This window comes from Camelus bactrianus, chromosome 33 (assembly GCF_048773025.1).
Source record: "Camelus bactrianus isolate YW-2024 breed Bactrian camel chromosome 33, ASM4877302v1, whole genome shotgun sequence".
Lineage (NCBI taxonomy): Eukaryota > Metazoa > Chordata > Mammalia > Artiodactyla > Camelidae > Camelus > Camelus bactrianus.
Genome location: NC_133571.1, coordinates 17,723,895 through 17,750,802, shown reverse-complemented (window position 1 = coordinate 17,750,802; position 26,908 = coordinate 17,723,895). Strand labels below are relative to the sequence as shown.

The 26,908-nt window shown below is 43.5% G+C and overlaps 1 protein-coding gene across 3 annotated transcripts; it reads right to left on the bottom strand.

Annotated features, from left to right (window-relative positions):
* Nucleotides 1-297: 297 nt before the first annotated feature.
* LOC105074141 (von Willebrand factor A domain-containing protein 5A) lies at nt 298-26,908 on the bottom strand. Of its 3 annotated transcripts, none has more exons than XM_074357195.1 (19): nt 26,766-26,908; nt 23,794-23,983; nt 23,472-23,674; nt 22,961-23,183; nt 22,665-22,840; nt 22,268-22,382; nt 18,589-18,758; nt 18,261-18,349; nt 17,920-18,064; nt 17,401-17,480; nt 14,351-14,465; nt 13,417-13,581; nt 13,036-13,136; nt 12,526-12,779; nt 8,383-8,445; nt 8,006-8,257; nt 6,356-6,486; nt 3,768-3,894; nt 298-3,259 (listed from the first exon to the last, which is right to left on the bottom strand). In XM_074357195.1, the coding sequence occupies exons 2-19, from the start codon at nt 23,834-23,836 to the stop codon at nt 3,180-3,182; spliced, it is 2,532 nt and encodes an 843-aa protein (XP_074213296.1). In that variant the 5' UTR covers nt 23,837-23,983; nt 26,766-26,908; the 3' UTR covers nt 298-3,179. The 3 variants fall into 3 exon arrangements, with proteins under 3 accessions (XP_074213296.1, XP_074213298.1, XP_074213299.1); XM_074357197.1 differs by having other exon boundaries at nt 8,129-8,257; nt 26,766-26,907; XM_074357198.1 differs by lacking the exons at nt 22,268-22,382; nt 22,665-22,840.

The following is a 26,908-nucleotide window of genomic DNA, read 5'->3' as shown; positions in this document are numbered from 1 at the left end:
CTCACTTTTCCTAACTTGACTTTCGTTAGAGCTCTTACCGCCACCTTTCATAGTATCTTTTTAACTTGCTTTTGTTTGTTTCCTTCAACAAGTGGAATGCCAAAATGAACAGGATGGAAGGATTAGGAAAACTGTTATAAGTTACCTGAACTACATGTAACGTGGGATAGTGTTATTTGAAGGTGGACTTAATGATTAGTTTTAAATATATATCACAAATTCTAGGGCAACAACTAAAATATATATATATATATATATACACATAAAGAAATATAATTGATATGTTAAGAGCAGAGATAAAATGAAATCACATAAAATATTTAATTAAAACAAAAGCAAAATCAGGGAAAATTTTTTAAAACAAAGGTAACAAATAGGAAACAAACATGGTAGTTATTAATCCAGTGATATCAATAATCAGATATGAATGGTTATAAAAACACCAACTAAACTTTAAAGATGATCAAAATAGATTTTACAGAAAGACCCAAGTATATGTAATCTACAAGAAACCCAATTTAATTATAAAGACTTGAATAGGTTAAAAGTAAAGGAATGCAGAAAGCTAAATATCATGCTAACACTAATCAAAGGAAAGCTGGAGTAACTGTATTCATTCTAGACAAAGCAGATTTAAGATCACAAAATCATCAAGGATGAAGGTGACCATTACATAATGGTAAGTGTCATCAATTCTCCAAGAAGATACAGTCCTAAATGTATATGCACCTAACAAGAGAACATCAAAATATGTGAGGCAAAAACTGGTAGAACTGAAAGGAAAACCAATAGATAGGGCGTTGCGCGGAGTTTTTGTTTTTCCTGTCAATCAGATGCTTCAAGCAGATGGACTGTTTTTAAGGAAGCAGTGGCTGAGATGGGAAGGAAACAGCACATGACCCCCAGCATGACGGTGTTGGAACTGGGGGAAGTAGGCAATGAGTTTCATTAACAAGTCTGTGTAGAACAGGGTACCCTGCGCTGAAGGCAGTGGGCTCAGTCTGCGTGGGAGGGCCTTGAGGCAATGTGTGTTATCTGCCATCCTTCTTGTGGCCAAGTCTGCAGCAGCCAGGAGACAGGGTGAGGACAACCAATGGGAGCCGAGAGCAGCTTCTCTCCTGGGCTTCATGCCCAGAGCACCAGTTCCAAAAAGTACAGATGGTGCTTTACATTTTCCTAAAACATGAAGTGCCAGCCTTTAACGTGGCCTTCAGTGAATGAGCCAAAACATATTTGTTGATTATGAAGACCGACACTTGTTTAGATCTGAGGATTTTATAGTTGGTACAACATTTTACAGCACGAGAGCTCAAATGGGAAAATAAAACCATGCTACTTTAAAACTAGTTGATCCTGCATTTTAAAGAAGACAGAAGTAAGACCGTTCTTTGTTATGTCTTTTGCTTTAGAAGTCCCTAAGCCCTAGCCTAGTCTGGACGCTGGGGGAAAGGGGAGGTGAGCGATAAATGTATTAACAGTTGCTCTGCATGATGAATGTAAAGAGCCATCATTTTGTGCCAAGTTTCATGGTCCTTAGGAAGTGTCTCTTCTGTCATTGCATCGTTAGGGACGATCTAGATGGCAGACTTGGACACGGGGCTGGGTATGAAAAGACTAAGCCCTCATTTCTCGAAGTTTAATGTGCACTCAAGTCACCTGGAGACTTGTCAAATGCAGACTTTGATGCTGTAGTTCTTGGGGTTGCCTAAAAGTCTGCATTTCCAACAAGCTTCCAGGGGATGGCCACAGCCCTGTTCCGTAGGTCGCGATCAGTCCTAAGTAAACCTGGAAGAAAGTTTTGGGAGATCAGGCTCCACTGTGCAAGTCAGGCAACTCTTCCTAATGCCACTTCACTCCCCAGCTTAACAGAACGCAGCTCCAGGACCTCCTCTACCTTAGTGAACAGACACGGAGGTCCTGCTCCAGATTCTAGATTATTCAAGAGGAAAGAGAACAGAATTCTAATTTAACCCCTTTTTACAGGTGGGGATACTAAGGTCATGAGGGTTACATCGTCCGCCCTTTATCACCTATTTAAATAAGTGGTCAGGATTCCAACTGTGTTTTTCTGACCCGAGCCCTTTACTTGCCTCACATAAGATGGAATCAGGCTCCCACAGAAGGTACGGGGAGAGGACACCGTGTGAACAGTGGAGGCGTCAGACAAGTTGGGAGGGAAAACAAGGGGTGATAAAACCAGCACAGGTTCAATCGGTAAATCCGTAAGAGACCAGATACAACCAGGTGCAGTGCAGAGAGGGCCATGTTAACACCGATACAGCAGTATTTTAGGGGACAATGAGCAAACAGGGCCATTTCCACTCAGAGTATGTGGGACTTAAGCGTCAGGAACACGGGGAGCTCCTTCCTCCTGGGCTGAGTAGTCTCAGTTTAGGCCTCAGGCAAAACTGCCATTCAGTCTGCTTTTTCCTTTTTTATGCAAGGTCAATCCTGACGTAGAAGCCTCATGGGCTCAGGCTCGGACTCAGGAGTCCATTATTGCCTTCTTACTAAGACGTTTAATGATTAAGGAAAAACTGTCTCCATCAGGTTTAATTCAACCCAAGTCCCTTAGGCCGTGGGAGGAAAGGCGTGTAGCCCAGGCCAGCAAAGCCCACGAAGAATCAGTCAGGAAGGCCCCCAACGGTGCTGACCCTCACAGTGGACCCCTTGTGATCGTAAGGTGATACTGACCCTGAAGTTGGCTTTCTACCTCCCCTCCTATCTAAAAATAGAAAACTGTGTAGCTCACCAGTCTGGTCCTGATAAGTATATAAGAACAAAAATAAACAGACAAATAAAATGCAGAGAATTCTCTCATCCAGGCATTCCCTGAACATCAAGGCTGCAACCTTGAGTCTGGAGTCCACGTCACCTGCTTTTCATGTTGTCATTCTAGAAAACCAAGGAGGAACATTACTGCCTGCGAATGCTTTGAGCTCCTCCAAGAAAAGGAACAGGTTCTGGGACCACTGACACTTGGCTGAGCACACATGCTGCAAAAAGGAAGCTCTCATCCCAGTGGAACCTGGAACAGAGAGGTAAGGTGCGCTGGGCACCCACTGCTTTTATGACAAGAAACCAACAGGACAGGTGCAAAATACAAAAACCGCAGCAGAAGAGAGGGTAATGGGAGGACAGTAGCAGAGGAGAGGCACTTGTTTTTCTGGACGGTGTCCTCAGAGGGCAAAGACAGCAGGATCCACAGGAGACTTCAGGAAAGTGATGGCAGCCTGCACGAGCACCTGCCTGGCAGAGCCTGGTATGAGGTGAAAACAAGAATTTGGGCTGAGAGACCGCTCTTCTCCCGGTCTCCCCGAAACCTCCCCTTAGCCCTGCTTATCTTTCTTCAATACCCCTGCCTTTTCTTTTTTCTACTGCCCAGTCCCCTTTTCTATTCTGGCCCCAGAAATACCCAGCAGCAGTGAGACAGTAAGCCCCAGAGGAGCAGGTGCTCCAGGTCCAGTCTTACACTCCGTGCAGGACTGAGACGACGCGGAGAGTACATGCCGCTTTGTGTCCTCCTCCCAGTCCACACTCCCCACCATGTCCCTTTCCCTCTTCACTCACCTCCTCTACACCCCCCATTTCAGACTGTACCCTCATCCAAGCAGAGAACTAGCTGGGAGACTAGAAAGGGTCTGAACCAGGATGGCTCGGGGAGGGGGCAATAAGGACCCTCTGTCAGGTCTGGAGGCTCAGGGCCTGGGGTGATGACTAGCCTCCTAAGAAGGGAAGGAGATGGAGTCTTAGGACTGTGTTCCTACCTGCATGGAGGTGGATCCAGGCTACAGCTTTCCTCTCCAGAAGCTCCCACTCACACTTCATGGGCTTACCATTGGCGTGCAGCCAGAGCACGGCCAGGACTGTAGCCCAGCTGGAGGAATCTGCATTCTGTACAACAGACAGAGACCTCCCTGAGGCCCCCAGGTTGGCAGGAAGGCCCTCCAGGAGCTGCACAAAGCTCCACTCCCCTCTCATGTACATGCCCCAGAGAGCTACCGAACGGGACCACCTGGTCTCTCTACCTCAGCTACTGCTTGCAAGGCGCGGTGCCAGGTCCTGGACCTTAGGGCAGCCATCCACTGACTCTCAGGATAGAACGACCTTAAGTGTTAAATCCAGTGAGACCACCAAGACAGTGCTTGAAACCCCACAGCAAAGATTACTCAGCAGTGATGTAAGAAACGTGTGCATGGTTGCTTTATCTTTTATAAAGTATCTTCCTGTTTTTTTCATTTGAACCCTCAGCAAAACAAACAAAAAAATGAAGAATTACCAATAACCACATTTGTAAGAGAGAAAACATTTACACAAAAGTGAAGTGATCTGCCCAAAGTCAGCCTTCTAGCAAATGTCATATTCTGACTTGAGTCATATTGTTCAACAGAAAGTCTCAGCTACAGAACAGAAAAGTCTCAGGAGGTTTCACCCGTGGCTCCCAACTGCAGTTTTTAGAGCCAGCAGATCAAGAGAAATTCCTCTTTTATATCATGATTCTTCATACTTGGAAACAGCTATTATGTCCATTCTGAGTTGCCTCATTTCAGACCAAAATTCTCAGCTCCCTTAATTCTTAAGAGGACTGCTTATGTCAAAAGAGTTAAGATTCAACCATGCTTGTTCTCCTAGACTAGAAACAAACATCACAGTGATTTTTAAAATGTATTTCCTTAAATGGACACATCTGGGGGTACACGTGCTTACAAAATCCTATGACTACCCCCCCAATACCTAATACAGATAGCTTTTCTGCCAATCAGGTTGCCTTCCCCTAATCACATTTCAGATGTGCTGATTCACCTTGTTTGTGGTCACCTAAAATCTCTGATTTTCACGTACAACAGCTCTTAAGTTATGCAGTTGAGAATTTAGAATCAGCAGAGTATCTTGGGATCCTGATCGTCTTGTCTTAATACTCTGTTCTCCTTGTTTTGTTGTATACAAATAGGAAACCACTGGTCTCCATCTTCGTTGAAAATATGGACTTTCAGAGAATTCAGAGACTGGTGAGTTTAAAATGTTTCAAGTATGAGTAAATTCATTATTCAGTGTTAAAGGTTTTCAACTGGTTTGTACTCAGTCCATAAAGTCATCATTAAAAAACTTAAGTTCCTTGTTGACATTCAGATACCCCAGGACTCCTCATCCCCTTGATTTATCGGCTCAGTTACCACGTCAGAGAGGGACGTGTTAGTCTGACAGGTCTTGTTCTCGGTGAAACCGACTTAGAACTTCATGATCCTCATAGCTTCTTCTACTGATTTATAAATTAGCCTTTTCATTATGTATTCCACAGTAATAGTTTTCAATAGAAATATAATGCTAGACACATACATGATTTTAAAGGCCCTAGCAGCCACACACAAAAATATAAAATGATTTTACTAATGTGTTTACTCTGGTATACTCAAAATATTATTTGAACATATAATCAATATAAAAATAATTACTGATAAATAGTTTACATTTTTATGTTGTCTTTGAAATCAGTTTGCATTTCACAACTACAGCACACCTCAGTTCAATGAAAAATGTAATTCCTCATTTGAATTGGTCACATTTTAAGTGCTCACAAGCCACGTGTGACTGATGGATGCTGGACGAGGTGGCCCAGTTATAGGCTATCTTAAGTTCATTGAAAATTCAGAAGGACACTGGTCCTTCAGGCTACTGTCACGTGTCTCATATTTAACAGTTTCTCAATTAGAAGATTCAGTAAGTTACCTTGAAATTCCTGGATGTAACCTGTCCTCATCAGCATACTTGAACACATTTGAAATAACTAGGTCATTCCTACTGATACGTCACCTGTCCTGCCTGCGGTGAAATTTTGTTCATTCCCGGACCACTCCCTTTAGTATAAAGAGGAGCAAAAACGTGGGTTCTGAAAACAAAGTCCTAGAATTGAGTCCAGCTCTGCCACTGACTGAGTCAACTCAGAGACAGCATCACATTTCTAACAACAGCATGAGCAGGATTTACCATATTTAATTGCTGTGGTGAATAAATAAGATCACAAATGTTAAGTGCACAGCACAGGGCCTGGCACAGAGTAACTGCTCAGTCAGTATTGGTAATTACAACTAAGATGACTGGCAGGGAATGGAATAGACGTCAGAGAGGATCTTTGCTTTCCCTTTGTCATCCATCAGCTCTAAACCATCGACTCCTACCAACCATTAATTCTCTGCTCCAGCATAGCCAGGAAAACCTTCAACCTCTTTTTATTAGAAATTAGTCTATGGCCTTGTATATTTTCCTTCCTCAGGTGAGTCATGATTCACCCCAGTTCTCATTACTGACCCCAACCCCTCAAAAATACACATACTCCTTTTTCTTCTTAGAATCTCACCTTGAGGGGGAGTGCAGCCTGTATATCTTCCAGCTTCATACCCAGGACCAAGGCCAGACCTTCATTCAGATCCCAGGAACCATCTGCCTTTTGGAGGGAAATCAGCTGCACAAGGTGATTATCTTCAAAGACTTTAGGGGAGGAAAAAAAGAGAGAGAGGACAGAAAACATGGAGCTACTGGCCCCTTAGCATACCTGAGACAGACAGGTCTGAATTCAGAGACAGGGTGTAGCGAGAGCTCAGCATTAAGCAGATCCAACCAGGAGCCCCATACTGGGACACATGCACTTTCTCTGTGAAAATGCAGGCCACCAAGTGATGTGCTGACTCTAGGGGAGCTTCACTTAAAAATTCAGCAACCAGGGAAAGAGATGGTGACGCTGCTGTTTAAAGTCTTCCAGTCCTGTTTAAATGGGCCTTAAAACTTTAGTTATACTAAAAAAATTCTGGGCAAATATAGCTTGGATTTTAATTATCAAAAATTTCTAAAGAAAGCAGATGTAAAGGAAGCTGCCGACAGTGTACCTCAAAGAGCCATCTAGTATCTAATCCTGGTGGTATGAAAATTGCTTGAAGACCACGCAGTTTTCATAGAAGACCTCGCATCTGGCTGTCTATCGTATGTGATGATGCGTTTAAAGCAACTTAGAAATCAGTCAGCAAGAAAAACTGTAACTAGAAAAATAGTTCTACTCTAATGGGAAAAAAAAAAATCTCAGGCTCTGAATTGCCACAGTCTTAATTTGAATCTCAGCTCTGTTAACACTCAAAAATGGAGCAGTTATTTCACTAACGGCATCCCGGCCTTCTCTGCAAATTGCAGCATAGTGCCCAACACATGAGACGGCCGCTCACCAGCCCCCTACAAATAGTAGTTGCTAATTAATTCGTAACACCCAGCATCATTACACTGCTGGGTAATTTTTCTTTCTACTTTGATAAGAAGTTTCAAAAGAGAGAAGGACCAGAACAGAGATATTCTAAATTACTGAGCTGTTAGGACAGCATAGAAAATCAACAAAAGCTGAGCACCTGCTCTGCGGATGATATTAAGGAGGTTCTCGTGACAACCCTGCGAGGTGAGCAGTTGGGCAGCTGAGGCTCTGAGAAGGTGATTAATTTGCCTAAAACCCCACAGCAATGAGATCAGAGATCTGATCACCTTGGACCCTGAAGCCCTCTCTGTAACAGCCTTATAAGAGAGAATAAGGAAAGTGGCAAATAAGATGCTTAAACAAGTAAGTGCACAGCACAAACTCTTGCTACAAAAACTGGAGCGACTAGAAAGAAGTTGCCTTTAAGCCTGTTTTAGTAGAAAAGTCACTCCTTCATGACAAAAAACTCCGTTTGTCACGGAAATGAGAAGCCCAGCTGTTTGGAACACAAGGCAGTGACCAAGGAACACTCTTTGGTGACAGAGAGTCATCCGACAGCACCAGGAAGATCTAGCGTAAACCCAACCTGCAGAAGGATGACCAGCACAGCAGGGGCCCAAACACAGTGAGTTCAGCAGGCAAGGTGTGGGAGCTGAGATGGCAAAGGGGGGTTGTGGCCCTGAATCCTCCACTGGGTAGGTTTCAGGGTCACACACTGTAGACCAATTAAGCTAGGCTGATGGCTAGCAAATACAAGGACTGGACATATCTCACCCTCTGCTTGATGCTTTTCAAACAGATCACCTCCTGGGCAGAGAAAGCCAGAAGACAGCAGAGCATTGAAGATGAGTTCTTCAGTCCCCATAGGCCAGAGGATAGAACTGAGGCCCATCTCACCTGGTTGGTGAATTTCCAGGTTGGTCCTGTTGGTGGGAGGATGAGGCCTGTCCATCATAAGACAGGTCTTTTGGAGAAACACGCCTTCCTTCTTTTTTTTATGACCAAGAGCATGGGGTTTGTCTGGTCCTATATATGTGACAGACAAATACTGGTAAGAAAAAAATCCCTGGAAAGATGCCCACTTAGGGAGTGCAGGCCCTTGTTACTGATGGACATACAAGGATCGTGGCCATCCTGCTGGTGTGACATACCCAAGTAATGAGTGCTCATCCTGGGCTGAAGGACATCAGGACAGGAGGAGGCCTCTAAAGGAGCTGAAAGACACCAGGACAGACATTGGGAATGAGGCACCTTTGCTCTCTGTATTTGAGACACAAACCCTCCTACCCACGTCAGCCTCAGCCACTGTCTTTACTGTGCATTTCTTCTTCTTCCATGAACCCACCTCCTGCACATACCCTCATCCCCTGAGCCCCTTATAACTGTGCTTTCTGGAGCCCTTGATACATGTCAACAATCTTTCCTGCATCTTTAGTTTCATCACAGGAGGCTTCTTCCAACTATTTATCTTAACTTAAAACTCTTTTTTACTTAGTTCCAAAAACCTGTTCTCCCTCTACCTGCTCCAATGGCAGTTGCTCAGGATACCAATACCCCAAGTGCCCGGGTTTGGGAGGTGTGGTTGGAAACCTCTTCAATCCCAATTGCTGCAACTAGATCATTATTCCTCCACCCTAACCTGGATTACCTTCCTCATATCCTCCCCTGCTGTCAACCTCTAGCCTCTTTGTCACTCCCCATCACTCACTGAAGGGTCTGAAAATAGGTCACAGACTTCCACTTCATTGCAAGACCTGCCACCCTCTTGAGAGGTTTCAATACCCCTACAGATAACCTATCCAACACCCTAATTCAAAATTTCTTGACTTCCTCAAATCAAATGGTTTCAGCCTCCCATCTACTTCACCACTCCCTCCCAAGCTAGGACCTTGTTATCAAGTAGAATTGTTCCACCTTAAAAAAAAAATGAAAAAAATTTTCTACTTTTAAGATACAGTATCCACTTTTCCCCCAGGTTTCTAACAGAGATTCCTGTTTCACATAGTCTTTGACTTCATCTGGATCTCTAAATTTTTTTTTAAACATTTTCTAAATTTTTTTTCCGCTGTTTTTTTTTTCCCCCTATGAATCAACTTCCTTCTATCTTTACTTTCTTCTCTGTTCAGCTTGACTCTCAGGTCCAACACTTTCCCACTCTCATTAACAATATCTTCATTTCCACTGTCCCTGACTTCCTTTTCATCACACCCACCTGACAAAACCCCAGCCTCAAAATTAAGCCAGCACTGCACTCCCTTCTTACTCCAAAGCTGCTGAGTACTGCTGAAATGAATCATATAAGCTGTGATTCCTTTCAGTAGTTTGGTGCCACTAAAGTCAAGGTATCAAACTAAACTGGACCCTCAGTGCTCCTTGACAAATGCCCTCTTTCTCCGTGGGTGTTTTACCCTTCAGTCTTCCACAGGGATATTCCAAACTCTTCCCTCAAATTCTCTACCGCTTCTCATCTCGTGCTCATTAGATACTCTTGCTTTCATTAAAACTATAGAAAAAACTAGCATACAGAAGCTCGAAAAACCTGTCTTCCAGCCTGTGACCTGACATCTGCTCCCATCACCCTTCCTCGACATCCTGGCAGTCGTGGGAGAATGTCCTGATACTTGGCAAGTTAAAGGCTGATCCCTCCACTGCTGCTCCAGATCTCAGCCTCTCTCTTCCTCAAACACGCTCCCCAATAAGCTACTCTTTTCTGCCGCAGGACTGTCCACCCTCTCTACTGGCACTTTTCTATTAATATTACAACATCCTCAAGTCTCTCCCATTCTGAAATTTTAAGGAGACACAAAAAATCCCACCCCAACTCTACGACGTCCTCTGTAGATATCACTCTCTGTTCCCTCCCTTTTACAGCTTAACATTTATAAAGTCTTTGTTGAAGTTCTCACTGTGTCCCTCCATTCTTCTCCCAAGTTCAGTGAGCATCTTTTTGACCATTACTCTGAGCTCTTTACCAGGCAGATTACTTATCTCCATTTAGTTCTTTTCCTGAGGTTTTGTCTTCTTCTGTAGGTTGGAACATATTCCTCTGTCTCCTCATTTTGCCTATTTGTGGGTTTTTTTCCTATGTATTAGGTCAGTTAGCTCCTCCTCCCAGTCTTGAAGAAGTGGCCTTCTTTAGGAGATGTTCTGTGGGGTTCAGAAGTGCATTCCCACCTGGCCAACAGAGCCAGGTGCTCAAAGGGTGTCCACGATGTGGGCTGTGTGCCGGCCTGCTGTGACAGCCGCTGCAGGGTGCTGGTGGAGCGGGGGGAGGCTGCTCCCAGATCAGCTTCAAAGCCTGGCTGCAGCTGCTAAAGGGGGCTGCTGGGCAGGGATACCACTTGGCCAGCTGTGAGGCCGGACCAGGGCACAGGTGGTCAGGGATCTCAGTGGGGCCTGCCCATGGGTGCTGACAGGTACAAGGGAGAATTCCAGAATGGTACCAGTCAGCACCAGCATCAGCAAGGTAGCCTGAGACCACGAAACTGGCCCCTGCCGGTGTCCCAGGCCTGGGGGAGCACCCCTACTGGCTCCTGCCTCTCTGGCAGACACCTGAAGGTTCGTAAGTTGGTCCCCTTCACCTGTGGTACATGAGCTTTTCAGTCGGGTGTTCCTGTGCTGTTTTTTGGGTCAGGTAAGTCTGCACACGAGCCCTTTCAGAGCAGGTTTTCCATGCCCTTCAGTTCTGTTTCCCGGGCATCGTCCTCATCAGCTGTCAAAGCCTGGTGTTTTGGAGTTAATCTCTTGTGGAGGATCTAGTGTTTGTGGTGCCTGAGGCTTAGCTCGCGGTCCTCACTCTTCAGGGAAAAGATCTTTACCTGTGTGATCCCTTCTCAGGGGGGTGGCCGTGGCTGGGTGTGGGTTCTTCCTTCCTAAGCCTGAATCTCTGCCTTTCCAGCCTGCCTAGATGCTGCCCTGTTGCCCTTGGCTGGGGAGACTATTCGTCCAGCTCTCAGGCCCCTCTCTGAGGGGACTATTCCATGTGCAGTTGTGGATGTGCTGTGTTCTTGGGAGGAGGTGACTCAGGATCTTCCTACGCTGCCATCTGGAACCCTCTCCTCTCATTTACTCTTTAATATTCTATAATATGGTTCTTTCCTGACCTAAGCCAGTAAAATTGCTTGTAGTTAGATAAGAGAGGGCTTCTTTGACATTAACCCAATAGTCTCTTTTCAGTTTTTACTGTGATTTTTCTGCGGCATCTAATACTTTGATAACTCTGTGTGTTACATCATGGTTTCCTTTTGTTTTGACAATGTGCTCATTTCTTTTCTTCCTACTTCATCTCTTTTCATTCTCATTTGGAAAGTCCTCTGCCATCCATTCCTAGACACTGGATATTCTTCAGTGTTTCTATTTCATTCCCCTCCCCCCTTTTTAAAATCAGCTTTATTTTTATTTTATTTTAAAAAAAATTTTAATGGAGGTACTGGGGATTGAACCCAGGACCTTGTGCATGCTAGGGAGATGCTCTACTGCTGAGCTGTACCCTCCCCCCGTTTCATCCCCCTTCTCATCTCATTTAATACCTGCCCTCTGAATAGTCTGATACATTCTCATGAATTTACTTATTACCTAGAGCTAAATATTACCAAATGTGTATCTTCACCCCTTGACCACTTTTCTGAACACCAAATCCATCTTATTCCCTTTCTACTGGGCAGCTTCTTGTAGATATTCCATAGAGATCTTAAGTGCAGAATGCTCAAAAATAATTCAACATTTTACCCCCTAAACTTATTTTGTTTCTCAATTTAAATAAATAGTACCCAGTGGTCCAAACAAAAATTCTGGGTTCACCTTGAAGCCTGCCTCTAGAGCTGACATCACACATTCCCCTCCAGCTGCACAGTCCTGCCCAGGAAATTTCTCCACCCGATTCTAACCCTTAAGCTCCTAATATCTATAATCAAGCTTGCTTGGCTTATGCCTGAGACAGTCCTAGCAATCAGCACGCATTCCCACACTGCCAAGTAGGTTATCAGCCATCCAGGTAGTCACTAACCGTCTAATTATCAATAGGATAAATCAGCTTCAAATTTAGACAGTGTGATTCTCAATGTTTATGTGTATTTTCTGTTGTCATTTTCCTTCTCTTAGCCTTTGGATTATTTTAAATCTCCTTTCCAGTGGAATATATCTAGCTCCCCAGGAAATAAATGTTAAACACCACACAGAAATTCTAGATACGGAGGGATTTAGGATCTTTCACAAACTTTTCCTTTAAATATGGTGTTCAGATATCCAAGGCCCCTTATTTTACTTTATTCGACTTCGAATGGGGTAAAACTCACCACCACCTCCACGGAGCCGTGGCATCGATGCCGCACAGAATATAAATGGCCTTGGAATGTCCCTGCGAACCAGTGGCCCCTGAACTGGTTTGTTGAGGTCCTTGTTGATGGCAATGAAAGCTGTGTAGGAGCTTATGACTCCACACTCAATACTGACTTTCAACACATCTTTTTTATCACTTGCTGGAGTCTCCCTGAAGCCCATGTCCTTGGTCTGGAGAAAGGACTTGGCTGCAAGTCGGTGAATGGTGAGGCTGAAAGAAAAAAAATCCTATGATTTAGGGGAAAGCACACATGGGCCAGTTATTCAGGGCCCTCAAAAGTTAGGGACGGCAAAAGGAAGAAACAGCCAGGTGAGGCAAGGTACAAGATGTAAATGGGTAAGAAAGGAGAAGCCATTGTAGGGACACAATTGAGCTGCAAAGTAAAAGGAGGAAACCAACCCCAAAGGATGGCAAAGAAGATAGAAAGAAAAGAAAAGAAAAGAGCAAAGGAAAACTGAATTCTCACTTGGCATCGTGCTTGGGTTGTAGAGAAAATGCCACCTTATTCTCAAAACTCTTGCCCTGGAGTGCGTACTTGAGACAAACACCTCCTGTTGACTCTGCTGGCTACAAATTAGAGAAGGGAAGAAATGACAGAAGGAAGAGATCACCAAAAGAAGGGTCAGAACTGGGGCAGCTCCCCAACCCAACACATTAAAATTTCTGTCTAGGAACCTGGTAGCTCAGGAAACCAGAGGCTGGAAATGATGGAGAAGGGAGCAGGCTGGCTCCACCTGGTAAGTGCAATCTCTTGCTGACACCCTTCCAGCTTTAATGACATTGTCCAGAGCAGAGTTTGGGGCAATCGCTACTCTGACTAGAGGAACAAACAAGAATGGAAACTCACCAGCATCATCCCAGTCAACTGGGCATAGACGATTAATCTCTGACCCTTAAAGATGACAGTCTGTTCTGGGGAAAGCATTTTAGCAGATAGACCTTGAGGCAAATCCCAGCTCAGAGAAACATCCTCTACCACAGGCTGCAGAGAGTGTTTCAGGGCTCTAAGAGCCTGGTGGAGGAAAGAGAACAGAATAAGCACAGAAGTAACGGCAACACTGAATGATTAACTGAATGTCGAGTACCGTGCCACGTGTGTGCTGTGCAGCACAGCACACGCTCTGCCTGTTCCTTAACTCTCCACGCGGAGATGGGCATTGTCACTCTCGCTTTACACATGAGGAAGCTAAAGCCGAGAGATTTAATAACATAATTATGGAATAATGACCATCTGGGAACGGAGACCCTGGAGAAGTAGGGATTAGACAAGAGATGGCACCAACTGGGGAAGAAGAGTCTAGATATATAACCAGAGGTGCAAGGTGACTTCCCGTGCATCCTAATCAAATGGAGTATCTACTTACCTACCACCTCTCCCAATCTACCAGACATACTACAATTGTTACAGCTTTTCTTTGAACGATATGCGTGGAGGATAGGATACAGTACCAAAAGAGATCCTAAAGCACATACCTGGAATCTCAATCATGGCAGTCACAATTCTTAGTTTCTCTGATTCTGGTCTTAAACACAGAGCCCTAACCTCTTCCAGTCTCCGGGCTTCCAACTGTTAGCACCAGATGCCATTTCTCAAGAAACTCCACTGGGCCCCTTTTGCGTAAGGCCAGAAGGAGCCCCACTAAAGATACATAGCCCAAGGCCTTAGGGATATAAGAAAATGAACTTGGCAGCAAGTTGTTGCCCCTGCCCTTGCAGAGTATCCCACTCTGCTCTGCAGTGTCCATGGATTGCCAGCTCTCGACACAAGGTCTGTCCCTCACCTTGGACTGCATCCTCTCCCTGCCTGTGATAAATTCCGAAGCACCCTGTGATACCCGGGCAATGCCTTTTATTAGGCTGGTGGAGGCTCCTTCTCCAATACCAAATGAAAAACATCTGCAATTGTAAAAGAAGAGGTTAGAAACAGACACTAAAAAAGTGAAATTATAAAATTAATACATAATGGTCAAAAATCAAAAGATAGTCTTCCTGCTTGACCAAAAGTGTAACAGCTACCTTTTATTAAGCATATTCTGTATTTCAGGAGGTCAAATGCTTTAAATTAATCCTGTGATTTAATCATCACAAGGTTCCTAAGAGATAGACTTCTGCTTCATTTTGCAGATAAAGAACTGAGGCCCAAAGAATTTTTAAAAACATGTCCAACATCACACACCTACTGAATGGCAGCAGTGGCATTTGAGCACCTGTCTGACTACAAAGTGCCCCTAGCAAACCATTGTATATCATACTGATTCTAGAAGCAGAAAAAAACAAAATAACAGGACTACATCCTCATCGATTATTTTAATAACCAATCCAAAGAATGAGTTTATCAGAAAGGGTACGAGTTAGGGAAAAACAGACACTGCCATCAGTATTTGACTAACATTCTCCTAGAGCCACATCTGCCCTGGCAAGGCTAGTTTAGTTGAGGAAAAGGTGCACCCTGCTCTTCTAACTGGAGGGTCCTCTCCCTGCCCTAGTCCATGTGCACCAAATAGCTTTTTAATCACAATTTGGATTCCCAAACAGAACTGTCTGTGAACAGCGAATGTGTTGATAATTCAAATACAAGCATTTGTGAAAGCATGAAAAACATAGTTTTCATTGTAAATTAATTCACTGTAATTTTGGCTTCCATATCAGTCTCTTGTCATTGGGAAATTTTCTTAATATGATAAAGGATATCTACAAAAAAATTTATAGCAAACAATCACACTTATTGATGTAATGTTTAACATGTTCCCTCTGAAATCCAAGATAATGATGCCAGCTACGACCGCTTCTATTCAGGTTTGTACTAGCGGTCCTTTCAAGGGCAATACAAAAAGGAAGAAAAGTAAAAATTAGTGAAGCAAATGTGGTAAAAGGTTAATAACTGGTGGACCTGGGTGAAAGGTATATGAGGATCTATTGTTCTGTTCTTGCAACTTCTCTATAGGTTCAACTTTTTTTTAATAAAATATTAGAAACATATATTTAGAAAAATCAAGAAAGACCTAAATAAATGGAATGAAGTACCATGTAAATACATTGGAATACTTAATATAGTAAATACTAAGTTCTCCCAAAACTGACCTATAAAGTTGATGATCAGTATATCAACCAGCTCCTTTTTTTGGTAAAAACTGTCAAGTTAATTTTAAAATACAAAGAGTCAAGAATAACTAAGACAACCTTGAAAAATAGCAAAGTTGAGGACTTACTCTATTGAAAATCAAGATTTCAGAATGTTGCATTAATTTATATGGTGGAATCCTGGTACACGTCTAGATAAATAGACCAATGGAATGGAACAGGGGATGCAGAAATAATCCATACATACATAGAAGCTTATTTGTGACAAAAATGGCTCTGCACATCAGTGAGGAAAAGACAGACTTTTCAATAAAAAATACAAGGTCAGTGTGATACTCACATTAAAAAAAAAAAAAAATGAAACCTGGCCCCTACCATACATAATGACAAAAATAAATTCCAGGTGAAATGTAGATCTAACTATAAAAGAAAATATAACAAAACTTCTGGAAAATAACAAAGGAAAATAGCTTCATGACCTTGAGCAGGGAAAACTTTTTTAACAGGACACACAAAAACACTAACTATAAAGGAAAAGACTGAAAAAGCAAACTATATTAAAATTAAGAACAACTGTTAATCAAAGGATACTATGCTGAGGGTGAAAAGGAAAGCTGTAGAATGGGAAAATATATTTCTAGAACATATCAACAAAGTGCTTGTATCTAAACTGTAGCATGGACTACAAATCCATAAAAAAGGAAAATCTAATAGAAAAAAATAGGAAAGCCTTGAAGATACATCACAAAAAATACAGCATCTAAGTGGTCAGTAAATATGAAAAGGTGCTCAACTTCATTAGTATTGAAAAAATGTAAATTAAAAGTGAAATGAGCTACTGCTACATGCCCACAAAATTAGTTAAAATTTGAAATGACAATGCCAAATTTTGGATAGGAAATGAGGCGATTGGAACTCTCAAGCAATGCTGATGTGAATTTAAATTAGTAAACTGGAAAAGTGCTTGCCATTCCCAAGCAATTCCACAATTATGTCAATATTTGTGTGTATGTATATTATGCATATACACTCATTTATATGAATATAAATATGTATACATGAATATATATGTACATACAAAAAAAGTATGTACAGAAAATGCATGTACAAGAATGTTCATAGAAGCATATTTTTAACAACTAAACCGAAGTCCATCAGCAGTAGAATCAGTAAGTGAAATGGTATAATCATCCCATGGAATACTATACACCAATGAAAATTATGGTTTCAAGTAAAATATGTATGAATCTCAACATACAGCCGAGGGAGAGAAGCAAGATACACAGAAACAGAAACGTGCTGTATCACTCATTTACTTTCATTCAAAAATAAGCAAAAATAACCCTTTGTAAGTCAGGAAGGCTATTTCCTTTAGAGGGGAAAAAGTGGTTAGTGATTAAAAATGGGATGTGATGGAAAAGAGTAGTGATAGAGGTACTAGAAACATTCTAGGTCTTCAATTGTGTGATGATTATACACGTGTGTTCACTTTGATAATGTATCCAGCTGTATACTTATAGTTGTATGGTTTTCTGTATGTCTTACTTTGATGAAAATGTTTATAAGCAGAGAAAAAAAAAGTCTTACTGTTCAATTTTTGTTTCCATTGTGGTTTAGAGAGAAAAGAGGACAATGATTTTGTTGTATGGTTGATGTTACTTAGAAAATTACTTTTTTCTTTTAGTAGAGAAAAATAAATAGAAAAATATTGTCAGTTGGTAATAAAACTAAGATCACATCCTCTTCATACCTGTGCTTTTGACCATTGCTCTCAACTTCTTTAATTACCCTAAACGTGTCGGAAACTTCTCCGTCTGTGAACACAAATAGCTGGAGAAGGAAAGAAGACGTTCATTAAGTCTCTGTGAAGGTTATTTAAAGATACCAGAATTTGGCCTTGAAAAACCCAGTTTTTTCATTCCAGAGACTCTGATGCCTCTTCACACAGGAAATTTCTAATATTCCATAGTCACCTGCACCATGTTCTCACATGGTCTGTTCACAGCCCTGGAAATAGTCAGCATCCCCTACTAGTTTCATCCAAGGCATCTGTGGCACTCCACAAAAGCAATTCCATGGTTCACAGTCCATAACATGGAGCTAAGGAAAAGGAATTCTATTAAATGCCCCTTGTCTTAGTCTCTTTATCATGTAAGACTAAATTACATACCATATTTCAACAATCCTGCCATGAAGCCCAGAGCTAGCGATTCTTGAACAGAGACTCCACCCTCTCTGTCCCCTCTGTTGGCTCTGTTCCAATTCTCACCTGTAGGGGGTGGCCTGGGATGGACGGTCCTCCATAAATGGCCTGGAGTGGCGCCAGCATTTCCGTACCCCCTAGGTCAGCCCGCATAAGCTTAACTCTCCTCAGTGCCTCCTCCATGGTACACTGATCGTACTTCACGCTCTTCCTGAGAAAAATAAACACGCCTAGTGACATGATAGCTCGACACTGCCCAGGACTAAGTCCCTGAATCGTGAGGTCAGGTAAACCACCTTACCCGACACGTCCAATGCCAAGGTCAATTCCCCAGTAACCCCTTTAACAATCTAGTCCTCTCTTTAAGGTGTCTTTTTGGATTCTCTATGGCTTTTCTAGAAACTTACGGAAAGAATGCCTCATAAGAAGATCCAAATCCATAGATGTTGAAATAACAGCCAATAGGCAAACTCTTCAGAATCAAAATGAGTGTTTCCTGCAGGAAGAAAATTGAGACAGTTGAGAAAGGATCCTTTCAGACACACAGACCCGGCCAACCTAACTCTTGAGAAGTGGCTTTTACCCCCTTTGATGCCTCTGGGCCCTTATATTCCAAGGCTAGCCTCACAGTGGCCACGTTAGCGGTAGCTCAGATGAGGGATGGACCCTAATTTCATCCCTGAGATTCACTCCCACTTGAGCAAGTGACCAGAAAAAGAAAGACACTAGTTTTACCTTGGCTGCCTCGATGCGTGGCTGAGATTTATTTTGGTTACTCATGGGGCTTTGCATACTTCCTGAACGGTCCATGAGGAAGACAAATTCTCCACAGGCAGCTGATGGCTGAGCTTCTGGGATATTTGGGTAGAAACTCACCATTGCAACTGGGTCTCCCAACAAACTATCTATTCAGAAAGGATAAGGATGCTGTAAGACAAAAGGGAACTCAAGAATCCTAAAGACCTGAAGAATCAAATGTGATGAGTTACAGAAGGAGCTGAGAAAACAAATCTGCAACAGTCTGATCTTTATTCTGTATCTGCTGGCAAAGGGTTTGAGGTGAGTTACACACACATAAAAGGTATAGAAGCAGAACAGATTTGAAAGAGAAGAAAGAGGGCAGAGGTTACAACACACAAGCAGTAATTAAAATACTGTACCTAATCTCCTAGCAGCTAGGAGTGAAATACATTAAGTTACAATGTCTCAGCATTTGCCAGAAGAATGAAGCTATTTTATTTGCACAGACACCTTCTCTGCAAATCAAATAAATGGGAAATGTATTGCATGGGTCCTTAAGTCTTCATTTCAGCTTTGAAAAACTGAGGCTTATGTGGACGATTCTCACATTGACAGTTTACAAGAGCTGAGAGTGTAAGTGTCATACATGGCACCGAAAGTCCCTCTGCTTTGGGTATGAAGCGCTCACTGATGTTCTCCAGAAAAAAGAAAGAGAAGCACTAAAATGCGTGCCGGACTCTAATACTAGCATTATCCAAATAATAATATGGAGGAGACCGTGGAGACTAGCCGATGCCACCAACTTGCTAAAGCCACGGCTGTGATTCTGTTTTGAGGAGTGACTGAAAACAGATGCAAGAGAAGAAATGAGACTGACTGGGTTATATCAACTCTAGTTTACAGCTTAGAGGATATAAGAGGACAGAGAATTAAATTCCAATGTCCTATTTTTATAAAGCAATTCCAGGATTATAGGTCTAAACTGTTAGCAGCTCTAGAATTCAGAAGGATTCTAGGACCTGGCTTAGTTCAATCTCTTAACTGTGGAATACCTCAATAACCAAACTGGTTTCCAAATAAAATGGGTGTGGCTCAGCAAATATTTGATAGAACATGGGTTAAAAAATAACCCTTACATAATCCAGACCTCTGGATATATAATGGAAGAGAAGCTTTTCTTTTTTTTTTTTAAATGGGCAAGGTCAGTTCCTTTCCATTCTGAGAGACAGGTGGTTGTAGTAGGGCTGACACTGTACTGGGAAGTGAGAAAGGCTGCCGTGACAATAAAATGAGTTAATATTTATAAACCGTTCAAACAACGCCAGTAAACAGAAAACACTATATATGTATTGTCTACTGTAATTCTTTTGGCATGGCTCAAATTATTTCCACCTCCACGAGTCTCAGCTTCCCCTTTTTTAAACAAGGCATTTTGAACCCTAACTCCTCTGCTTGCTAGCCTGTTTCCTCATCTGTGGAATCAAGGTAGTAATATCTACCTTAAGGGTATTTTAAGGATTAAATGATATAATACCCTTAAGGAGCTCGGTCTAAGGCTCAACTCAGCTTAAGCTCTTAATAATAATCTCATAAATTAATAAATTCTTTATGTACTTATTTTTATTAAACATGTTCTTAATAAGGAAAGTACATTCTAATTTTTTAAAAATATCCTGTGTATTTCTGTCACTTAGTGTTATGCTCCATTCAGCAGAACTCTAAATGACTTCAGTGAGCCGGGCAGGCGGTTGTCCTTTGCTACTTTGGATAGATGGACAAAGCAAGTCATCTTGACCAAATACATGATCTAGAAAGCAAGATTTGAGCGGCCCTGCTGGAAGGGATTCACAAGACTCATAAAGGCTGCCCCTGATCTCCCCCTATGGCCTGCAGAGCTGGGAGCAGATGAGGAATTCTGCCCAGGGGCCAGGGGAACATCTTGGAAAGAAAGGGCTTGACATCTCAGTCCTTACTGTTTGAGGTCCAGCATTATAAAACTTTCTCTGGTGGATTAAAATAATCCTAACTAAAGACCAGGTCACTGTCGTGGGAGAAGGTCAAGGACACTCAAGGGAGAACTCCCCAAAAGGAAAGGACAAAATCAGGTAACCAATGTACAAACAGAGCAGAGGGCTTCCTGGAAGAGAAGCTGTTGCAAACCTGGTTAAAGCTGGGAGCTCCTCGAATAGCTTTGGCACCAGCAGCTTCTCCTGAGGAAAAATGGTTGAACAAGTGAGGGCAAACTAAGGAGTCCCAATTCATGAGCTCGAGCGTGCAGCTACCTTGTCAGTGAGAGAGAAGGATGGCCTAGAAGACCAACTACAGGGAACTGTCACAGCAGTTGTAGATATACAAGAGCCTAACCCAAGCCATAGGACTTTGCTCATGACGGTCTCCAAGAATGCTTCCATTCCACCAACGTGGAAAACTGGAAGCAGCAGTATTCCTCCAGCCATGCGTCACGGTCCCTGCAATGCAGAGGCCTGGCAGCCCAGGAAGACCCCAAGAGAACAGCAGACTGACGGGTTACACCCGTTATAATTACAAGGAACAGTACGCATATATTAAGGAAAATTTAGAAACAAGAAACTAAAGAAATTAATAAACTAAACGTTAAGAAACTAAACACAGCCTTAGAAATTAAGAAACAAACACAAGATGAAAAAGCTCTGGAGGTGGATGGTGATGGTGGTTGCCCAACAAGGTGAAATGTACTTAAAGTAGTGAAATTACATACATAAAATTAGTTATAATGGTAAAGTTGAAGTTATATAAATTTTACTGCAATAAAACAGAACTCCAGGTGAGATTACATGAAGACACATGAATCAATCAGAAGTTATTCATTAGATTTAAAAAGTTAAAAAAGTAAATTTAGTTGTCATCTAATCACGTTTACTACTTGCATACTTCCTGGTTTTTTTGTTTTTAATGTTTTTCCCAATGCATAGGTTATTTCCTAGTAATAATCTATTTACATAACTCACTTTTAATATTCTTTGGAAGCCTTTTTTCCATATTTCAACCTATCAATGTACATTATTTTAGTAGCCACATAATGACCTGTCAAATACATCTAGCACAGTGAATTTAGCCGCAGTAAGACATTTTGATTGTTTACTAGTGCATTTTTAACTTATATTTAGATTTATTTTCCTATGTAAGATTCCTAAAATTAGAATTACCAAAATAAACATGTATTTTGATACATATGGCCACATTTCCTCTCAAAAGACTGATGCCAAATTATTTTGCTTCAAGCAATCTCTGAGTTTCAAATTCATCACACCTTTTAAAGCATGAGACATCATCAGATTTGGAAATCTTTCATAACTTGAAAAGTGAAAATGTCACATCATTATTTTAATTTTATTTTTATTTGTATTTGTATTTAGAGACTGATCATTGTCACAGTTGTTTGTAAATTAGCTGTTTCCTCTTGTGAATTATTTGTTCATGTCCTTTGTTCAGCTACCTGCTGATCCACTTAAATTGCCTACAAAACATAACCAGATGATACTCACTGAACTTAACCATTTTTGCACATCGCAGTGTAAGCCATGTCAATGTCCTACCCACTGCTGGATAGAAGGAAAGAAAACTGAGGGTAATTTGAAGATAATTCCAAAAAAGTTACCCCTTAGGAGGTAACCACAAAGGAGAAAGAAAATACCTGGCTTTGTTTCGGGTTCCCCCATCTCCACGGCTACGCTGGGGGCATGCACCTCACTATAATAAATCAGGAGTTCCACGTCTCGATCAAATTTGTGTCCATCAGCCAAGGAAACCTGAGTTGGGAGCAGACAGAGGAGCCATGCTAGAACTGTCACTGCTTATGAGGCTGAGGTCATAGCTGAGGGCTCCAGGCTGCTGCCACAAGGGAGCATGACCAGGAGCAGGGGCAAGAAAGGAGAGAAGGCTCTGGAGATTAAAGAGGGATAAGGAAGGAGCACAGTGTGATTCCCTCTGGGTTAAGAAGAAGAAGGAACATTTAGGAAGAATTCAGTGAAGACCAAGGTCAGGATCTAAAGAAAAGGGGTACCAGCAACGATAATGCTCTCCTGAATTACCTGAGCAGAAGTCTTATTATCCCCCAGGTACTCAATAGGACTCAAGGAGCAATTGGACTGAATCCTCTCGATGCCGTGCTGGGAACTGACAGTGGCAACCATGCTGATTGTGTAGGGCAGGTCCTCCAGAGGGACCACAGGAGTCTTCATTGTAAGGCAGCTGTCCTCAGGGCATCCTACAAAACGTTCCCTTAGTTCTGTTTACCCTTCCCACATGTTTTAGCACCCTACAACCTTGCAAGGGTTTCCGCAATTCTATCTCCCACCAATAGTATTCGAAAGAAGAGGATATTCACCGGAGAGTTGGTAGCGAGGATTCAGGATCGCTGGGAGCACGTAGCGCAGAGCCCCATCTGCTTCCAGGGGCAGCTCCTGCACGTACTTGAGGGTGAGCGCCACCTTCGACCCAGGGCGGAGGTTCCCCACGTTGCAAAAGAAGACATCCCTGGAGCAGTCGTCCTCCTCTAGTAGGAAGGCCTGGTGGCCCTGGCTGATGGCGTTCTCATAGTTGGCGTGTGCCTAAGGAGAACAAGGGAGGGCATGGCGGCGTGGCTGACGAAGATGCAAATGGTACAGAAAACAAAGACTGGTGGGGAGGGACCATGATTGGTCTTGCCAAGTTCACAGCTCTACTTTGAGCGCCTCTGACTGACTTTCCCTCCAAATGATTTTAGGAAAATGGCAGTTAGAGGGGGAGTGAATGAAAGCATTCGGTATTAGCACTTTTGTGACACTGCATTTGCTGGAGACCCTGATGAGTATGCGTCAGGGAGAGAAGGAAGGAGATGAAGTACTTATCCCTAGTACCTCCGTCTTGTCCTGTAATTCCGCTTTAATTATACTCCCATCCACCATGGCCTCGAAGCTATAGACAGCTGAGTCTTCATCCATGGGAAACACAAAGAAGGCCTCCAGAGGAACTTTCTCCTCATTCTCATAGTTTAAGGTTGCAGACACGCCAGCCACAAACTCACAAATGGACAAGGTCACAGAGATGCTCTTCAGTGGTACTGGGGATAGACCAGAGTTCAGGAGTTCAACAAACGTTAATAGAACACCTCCTGCAGGCTGGGCATTGTGCTCAGTGCCAAAGACGCAGTGGCAGGTAGGAGTCACGAATCAGGCTTACCTGGCTCCTCCTGGCGGGTTAGCAGGCCACAGGGGCACACCATGGTGACGCAGGGTTAATGTGGAAAAGACACGGTGAACAGAGAGACAGGTTGGGAATTATCCACTCAAGTACCAGGACCTTACGTGCTGCTCTCTGGCATAAGACTATATTCCGAGGCTTAGTGATGGAGCTAGGAAGCTAGAAAACGCTGGAAAGGAGGAGAAAAAGATGTTACTAGTAAGGCTCCTTCTACACGTCACACCCAGGCGGGAAAGCTGTAGATTCCCTAAGTACCCACGAAACAGGAAATCTCTGAAATGCCCTGAGGCTGGTTCAAATTCTGCCTCCACTTTCTCATTTATTTACTACACCACTCCTTAGGAATACTGAATAAATATAATTAGCTTAGCCCCTCTTTCTAAAATGAAAACCGTAATACCTAAACATCATATATGCATATGTGAATACATGTGAAGTCCTCAGAAGAGCGCCTGGCCTATCAGAAACACGTCATCAATGCTGATGGACATTAGTGTTGTTACTGTCACTGTTGTCACTGTTGTCAGATACACCTCTGCCATTCCTTTGGATCATGCTGTTCAGACAGCTGCCAGAGGAGGCTGCCTAACCCTGCAACGTGGATCACTGACCTTGTGACTTTTCTTTGGGGCTCATAATTGATGACACTGTTGGTTTTCCCTGTCCAAGACATTCTAATACATATATATATATATATATATATATATATATATATATATCTTAAAAATACACACAGCATGTCCTCTATTTTAAATCAGGCCACTCTAAACATATCTTCAAAATTGTATTACAACGTAGACAACCATTTCATGTGACATGTTAACAAGGACGTGAGTTCATGTACATAAACCGTGATTCACAGTGTGATTCCTTTATCCACAAAATCAACAGGTGGAGCTGGTCCTGGTCGTTGGCTTTCACACCACCGGGAGCTGCCCTCTGGAACTTCTGAACCGAAGCACTTTGAGCCTGCCTCTCCCTACTCTGGCAAAAGGTGACCAGAGCTGCAGTCTTCAGCATCAAGGGGAATTTTCACTGAAAATAAACCTTAAAGGAGCTAAAACAGAATTTCCAGGAATGCAGAGAATGCTGAAGGAAAGTGAAACTAATGTGTTTCTCCAAAAATCTGAGAGACAGATGAGTCACTGGGAACCCCAGCTTTCACTCAGGAACCCACAAGCCAGAAAAACAAGAGCTTTTGTGCAAGGCAGCTTTCCTTCGTAGATCAATCCTCCGGTCAAGGATTCTGAAGCTCCTGGCAAGGCTATTTCTCGGCCTTCTACACTCACCCCAATCACACTGAAAGCATCACACTGTACCCCAGCCCAGAGCACAGTCCATGCTGCTAGTCTAACTAATGACAATCACGTTTCTTATATCCTGTGCCCCTCTGCCTCTGCCACAAATTGGCACCAATAAAATAGGTTCTTCCTTCTGCATCTGTTTTTATTTTGAGCAATTGGGTAAAAACTGAATGTGCCAGAATGGCTCGCAATTTGACAGACAGAGAGGGCAGTCAGCTATGGGGGAGAGCTTTCCATGCAGACCCTTGGCTGGGGTAGGTTCCCTGGTAGAACAGGCTAGGGCTGGGAGAAGAAGGAATCTCCAACCCCAGGAGGGAGCAAAGCAGGGGAGTGCCATGGGGTACAATAGCTGAAGAAATTGTGTCAGGCACCCGAAGCCCCCAGGTTAGGCAGTGTTCCCCAAGGGTGGTGTTCAAGTGGGAAGAGAACAGCAGAGGGGCACCTCCTGCAAAGAAACAGCCTTATCTCCTGATGCTAACCCCAGAACAAATTCCTCACTGAGGGAAACTGGCTTTTCTCCACCCTCTCCCCCACTCCTCCCAGGACAAATGATGCTGGATGGGAGTTAGTTCTCTGCCCTTCAGGATGGAACTGCAGAAATGCACCCAGCAACAGGTAGGCAAAGGCTGGTCACAGGTCAAAGCCTTGAGTCGCAGGCAGCTGGGAGGGAAGAGTGGCACACTGAGCCGGGGCTGCGGTTAGGCGGCCCTCAGGAACCCTCAGGAATCCGGGAGCCTGGCCCCCATGCTCAGCCCCAGGGCGGGCAGCAGGGGACAGCTGGCCCAGGGTGGTGCAGCAGGGGACAGCTGGCCCAGGGTGGTGCAGCAGGGGGACAGCTGGCCCAGGGTGGTGCAGCAGGGGGACAGCTGGCCCAGGGTGGTGCAGCAGGGGGACAGCTGGCCCAGGGTGGTGCAGCAGGGGACAGCTGGCCCAGGGTGGTGCAGCAGGGGGACAGCTGGCCCAGGGTGGTGCAGCAGGGGACAGCTGGCCCAGGGTGGTGCAGCAGGGGACAGCTGGCCCAGGGTGGTGCAGCAGGCCACACCCTGCAGCCTGTTGCAGGGGTGAAGTGGAGAACCCGGAATCCGGAAGTGAGTTAAAAGTGGGGCTTAGATAGAAACAGAGAGTGAATTAATCTTTCAATGTTCAGTCCTAAGATTTTCAGCGTCTAAATATTAACAGAAGGGACCAGAGTTGGTCTTGAATTTCTATGTAGAAGGGTTTAGGGGCTGCAGCCCGATTGGGGTGAGAAGGGGCAGTTGGGGGAGAAGGCTTGACGCTCCGTTTGCACAGCACGAAATTATATAAAATTGAGAAAATATCAATTGTTCAGATGAAAGAAAGAAAAAAAGAAAAAGAACAAAAGAACAGAAGAGAAAAAAGGAAAGTAAAAGAGAAGCAGAGTAGGAAGAGAAGTCTTGAGATTATTCTGAAGTGGCTAACTCCCCCTCAGCTCCCCCTAAACTGCCAAATCTGCAGAAACCCGAGGGGGATCACGCTCCAGGGACTAAATTCCCCACTCTTGGGCTTGCAGTTAAAACAAGACCCAAAAGATTTAAAGATGGGGAAAGGGAGTGAGAATAGGCAGGTCTTGGTCCTCCGGGGCCAGAGGTGTGGTGCAGGCCCAGCGCAGGCAGCCGGCTCCCTTACCTTCTCCGGTCCGCTTGCTCAGAGTCAGCGCTCAGAGTCTGGCAAGGGGGAAACAGCTGCAGACAAAACTTCCAGGAAGACCCGCCCCCTCCTAGGGACCGGGTGATAATGTGGTGACTCCGTGACTAAGGGATCGACAGGAA

What these genes read in the sequence shown, in the direction of transcription:
- LOC105074141 (XM_074357195.1), bottom strand. Translation starts at nt 23,836, where the DNA reads ATGGTGTGCCCCTGTGGCCTGCTAACCCGCCAGGAGGAGCCAG. An exon ending in GGAACCCGAAACAAAGCCAG is followed by an intron (nt 18,759 to 22,267) that starts GTATTTTCTTTC and finishes CTTTCTGAATAG; the next exon opens with ATAGTTTGTTGGGAGACCCA. An exon ending in AGCAATGGTCAAAAGCACAG is followed by an intron (nt 14,466 to 17,400) that starts GTATGAAGAGGA and finishes TTACAATTGCAG; the next exon opens with ATGTTTTTCATTTGGTATTG.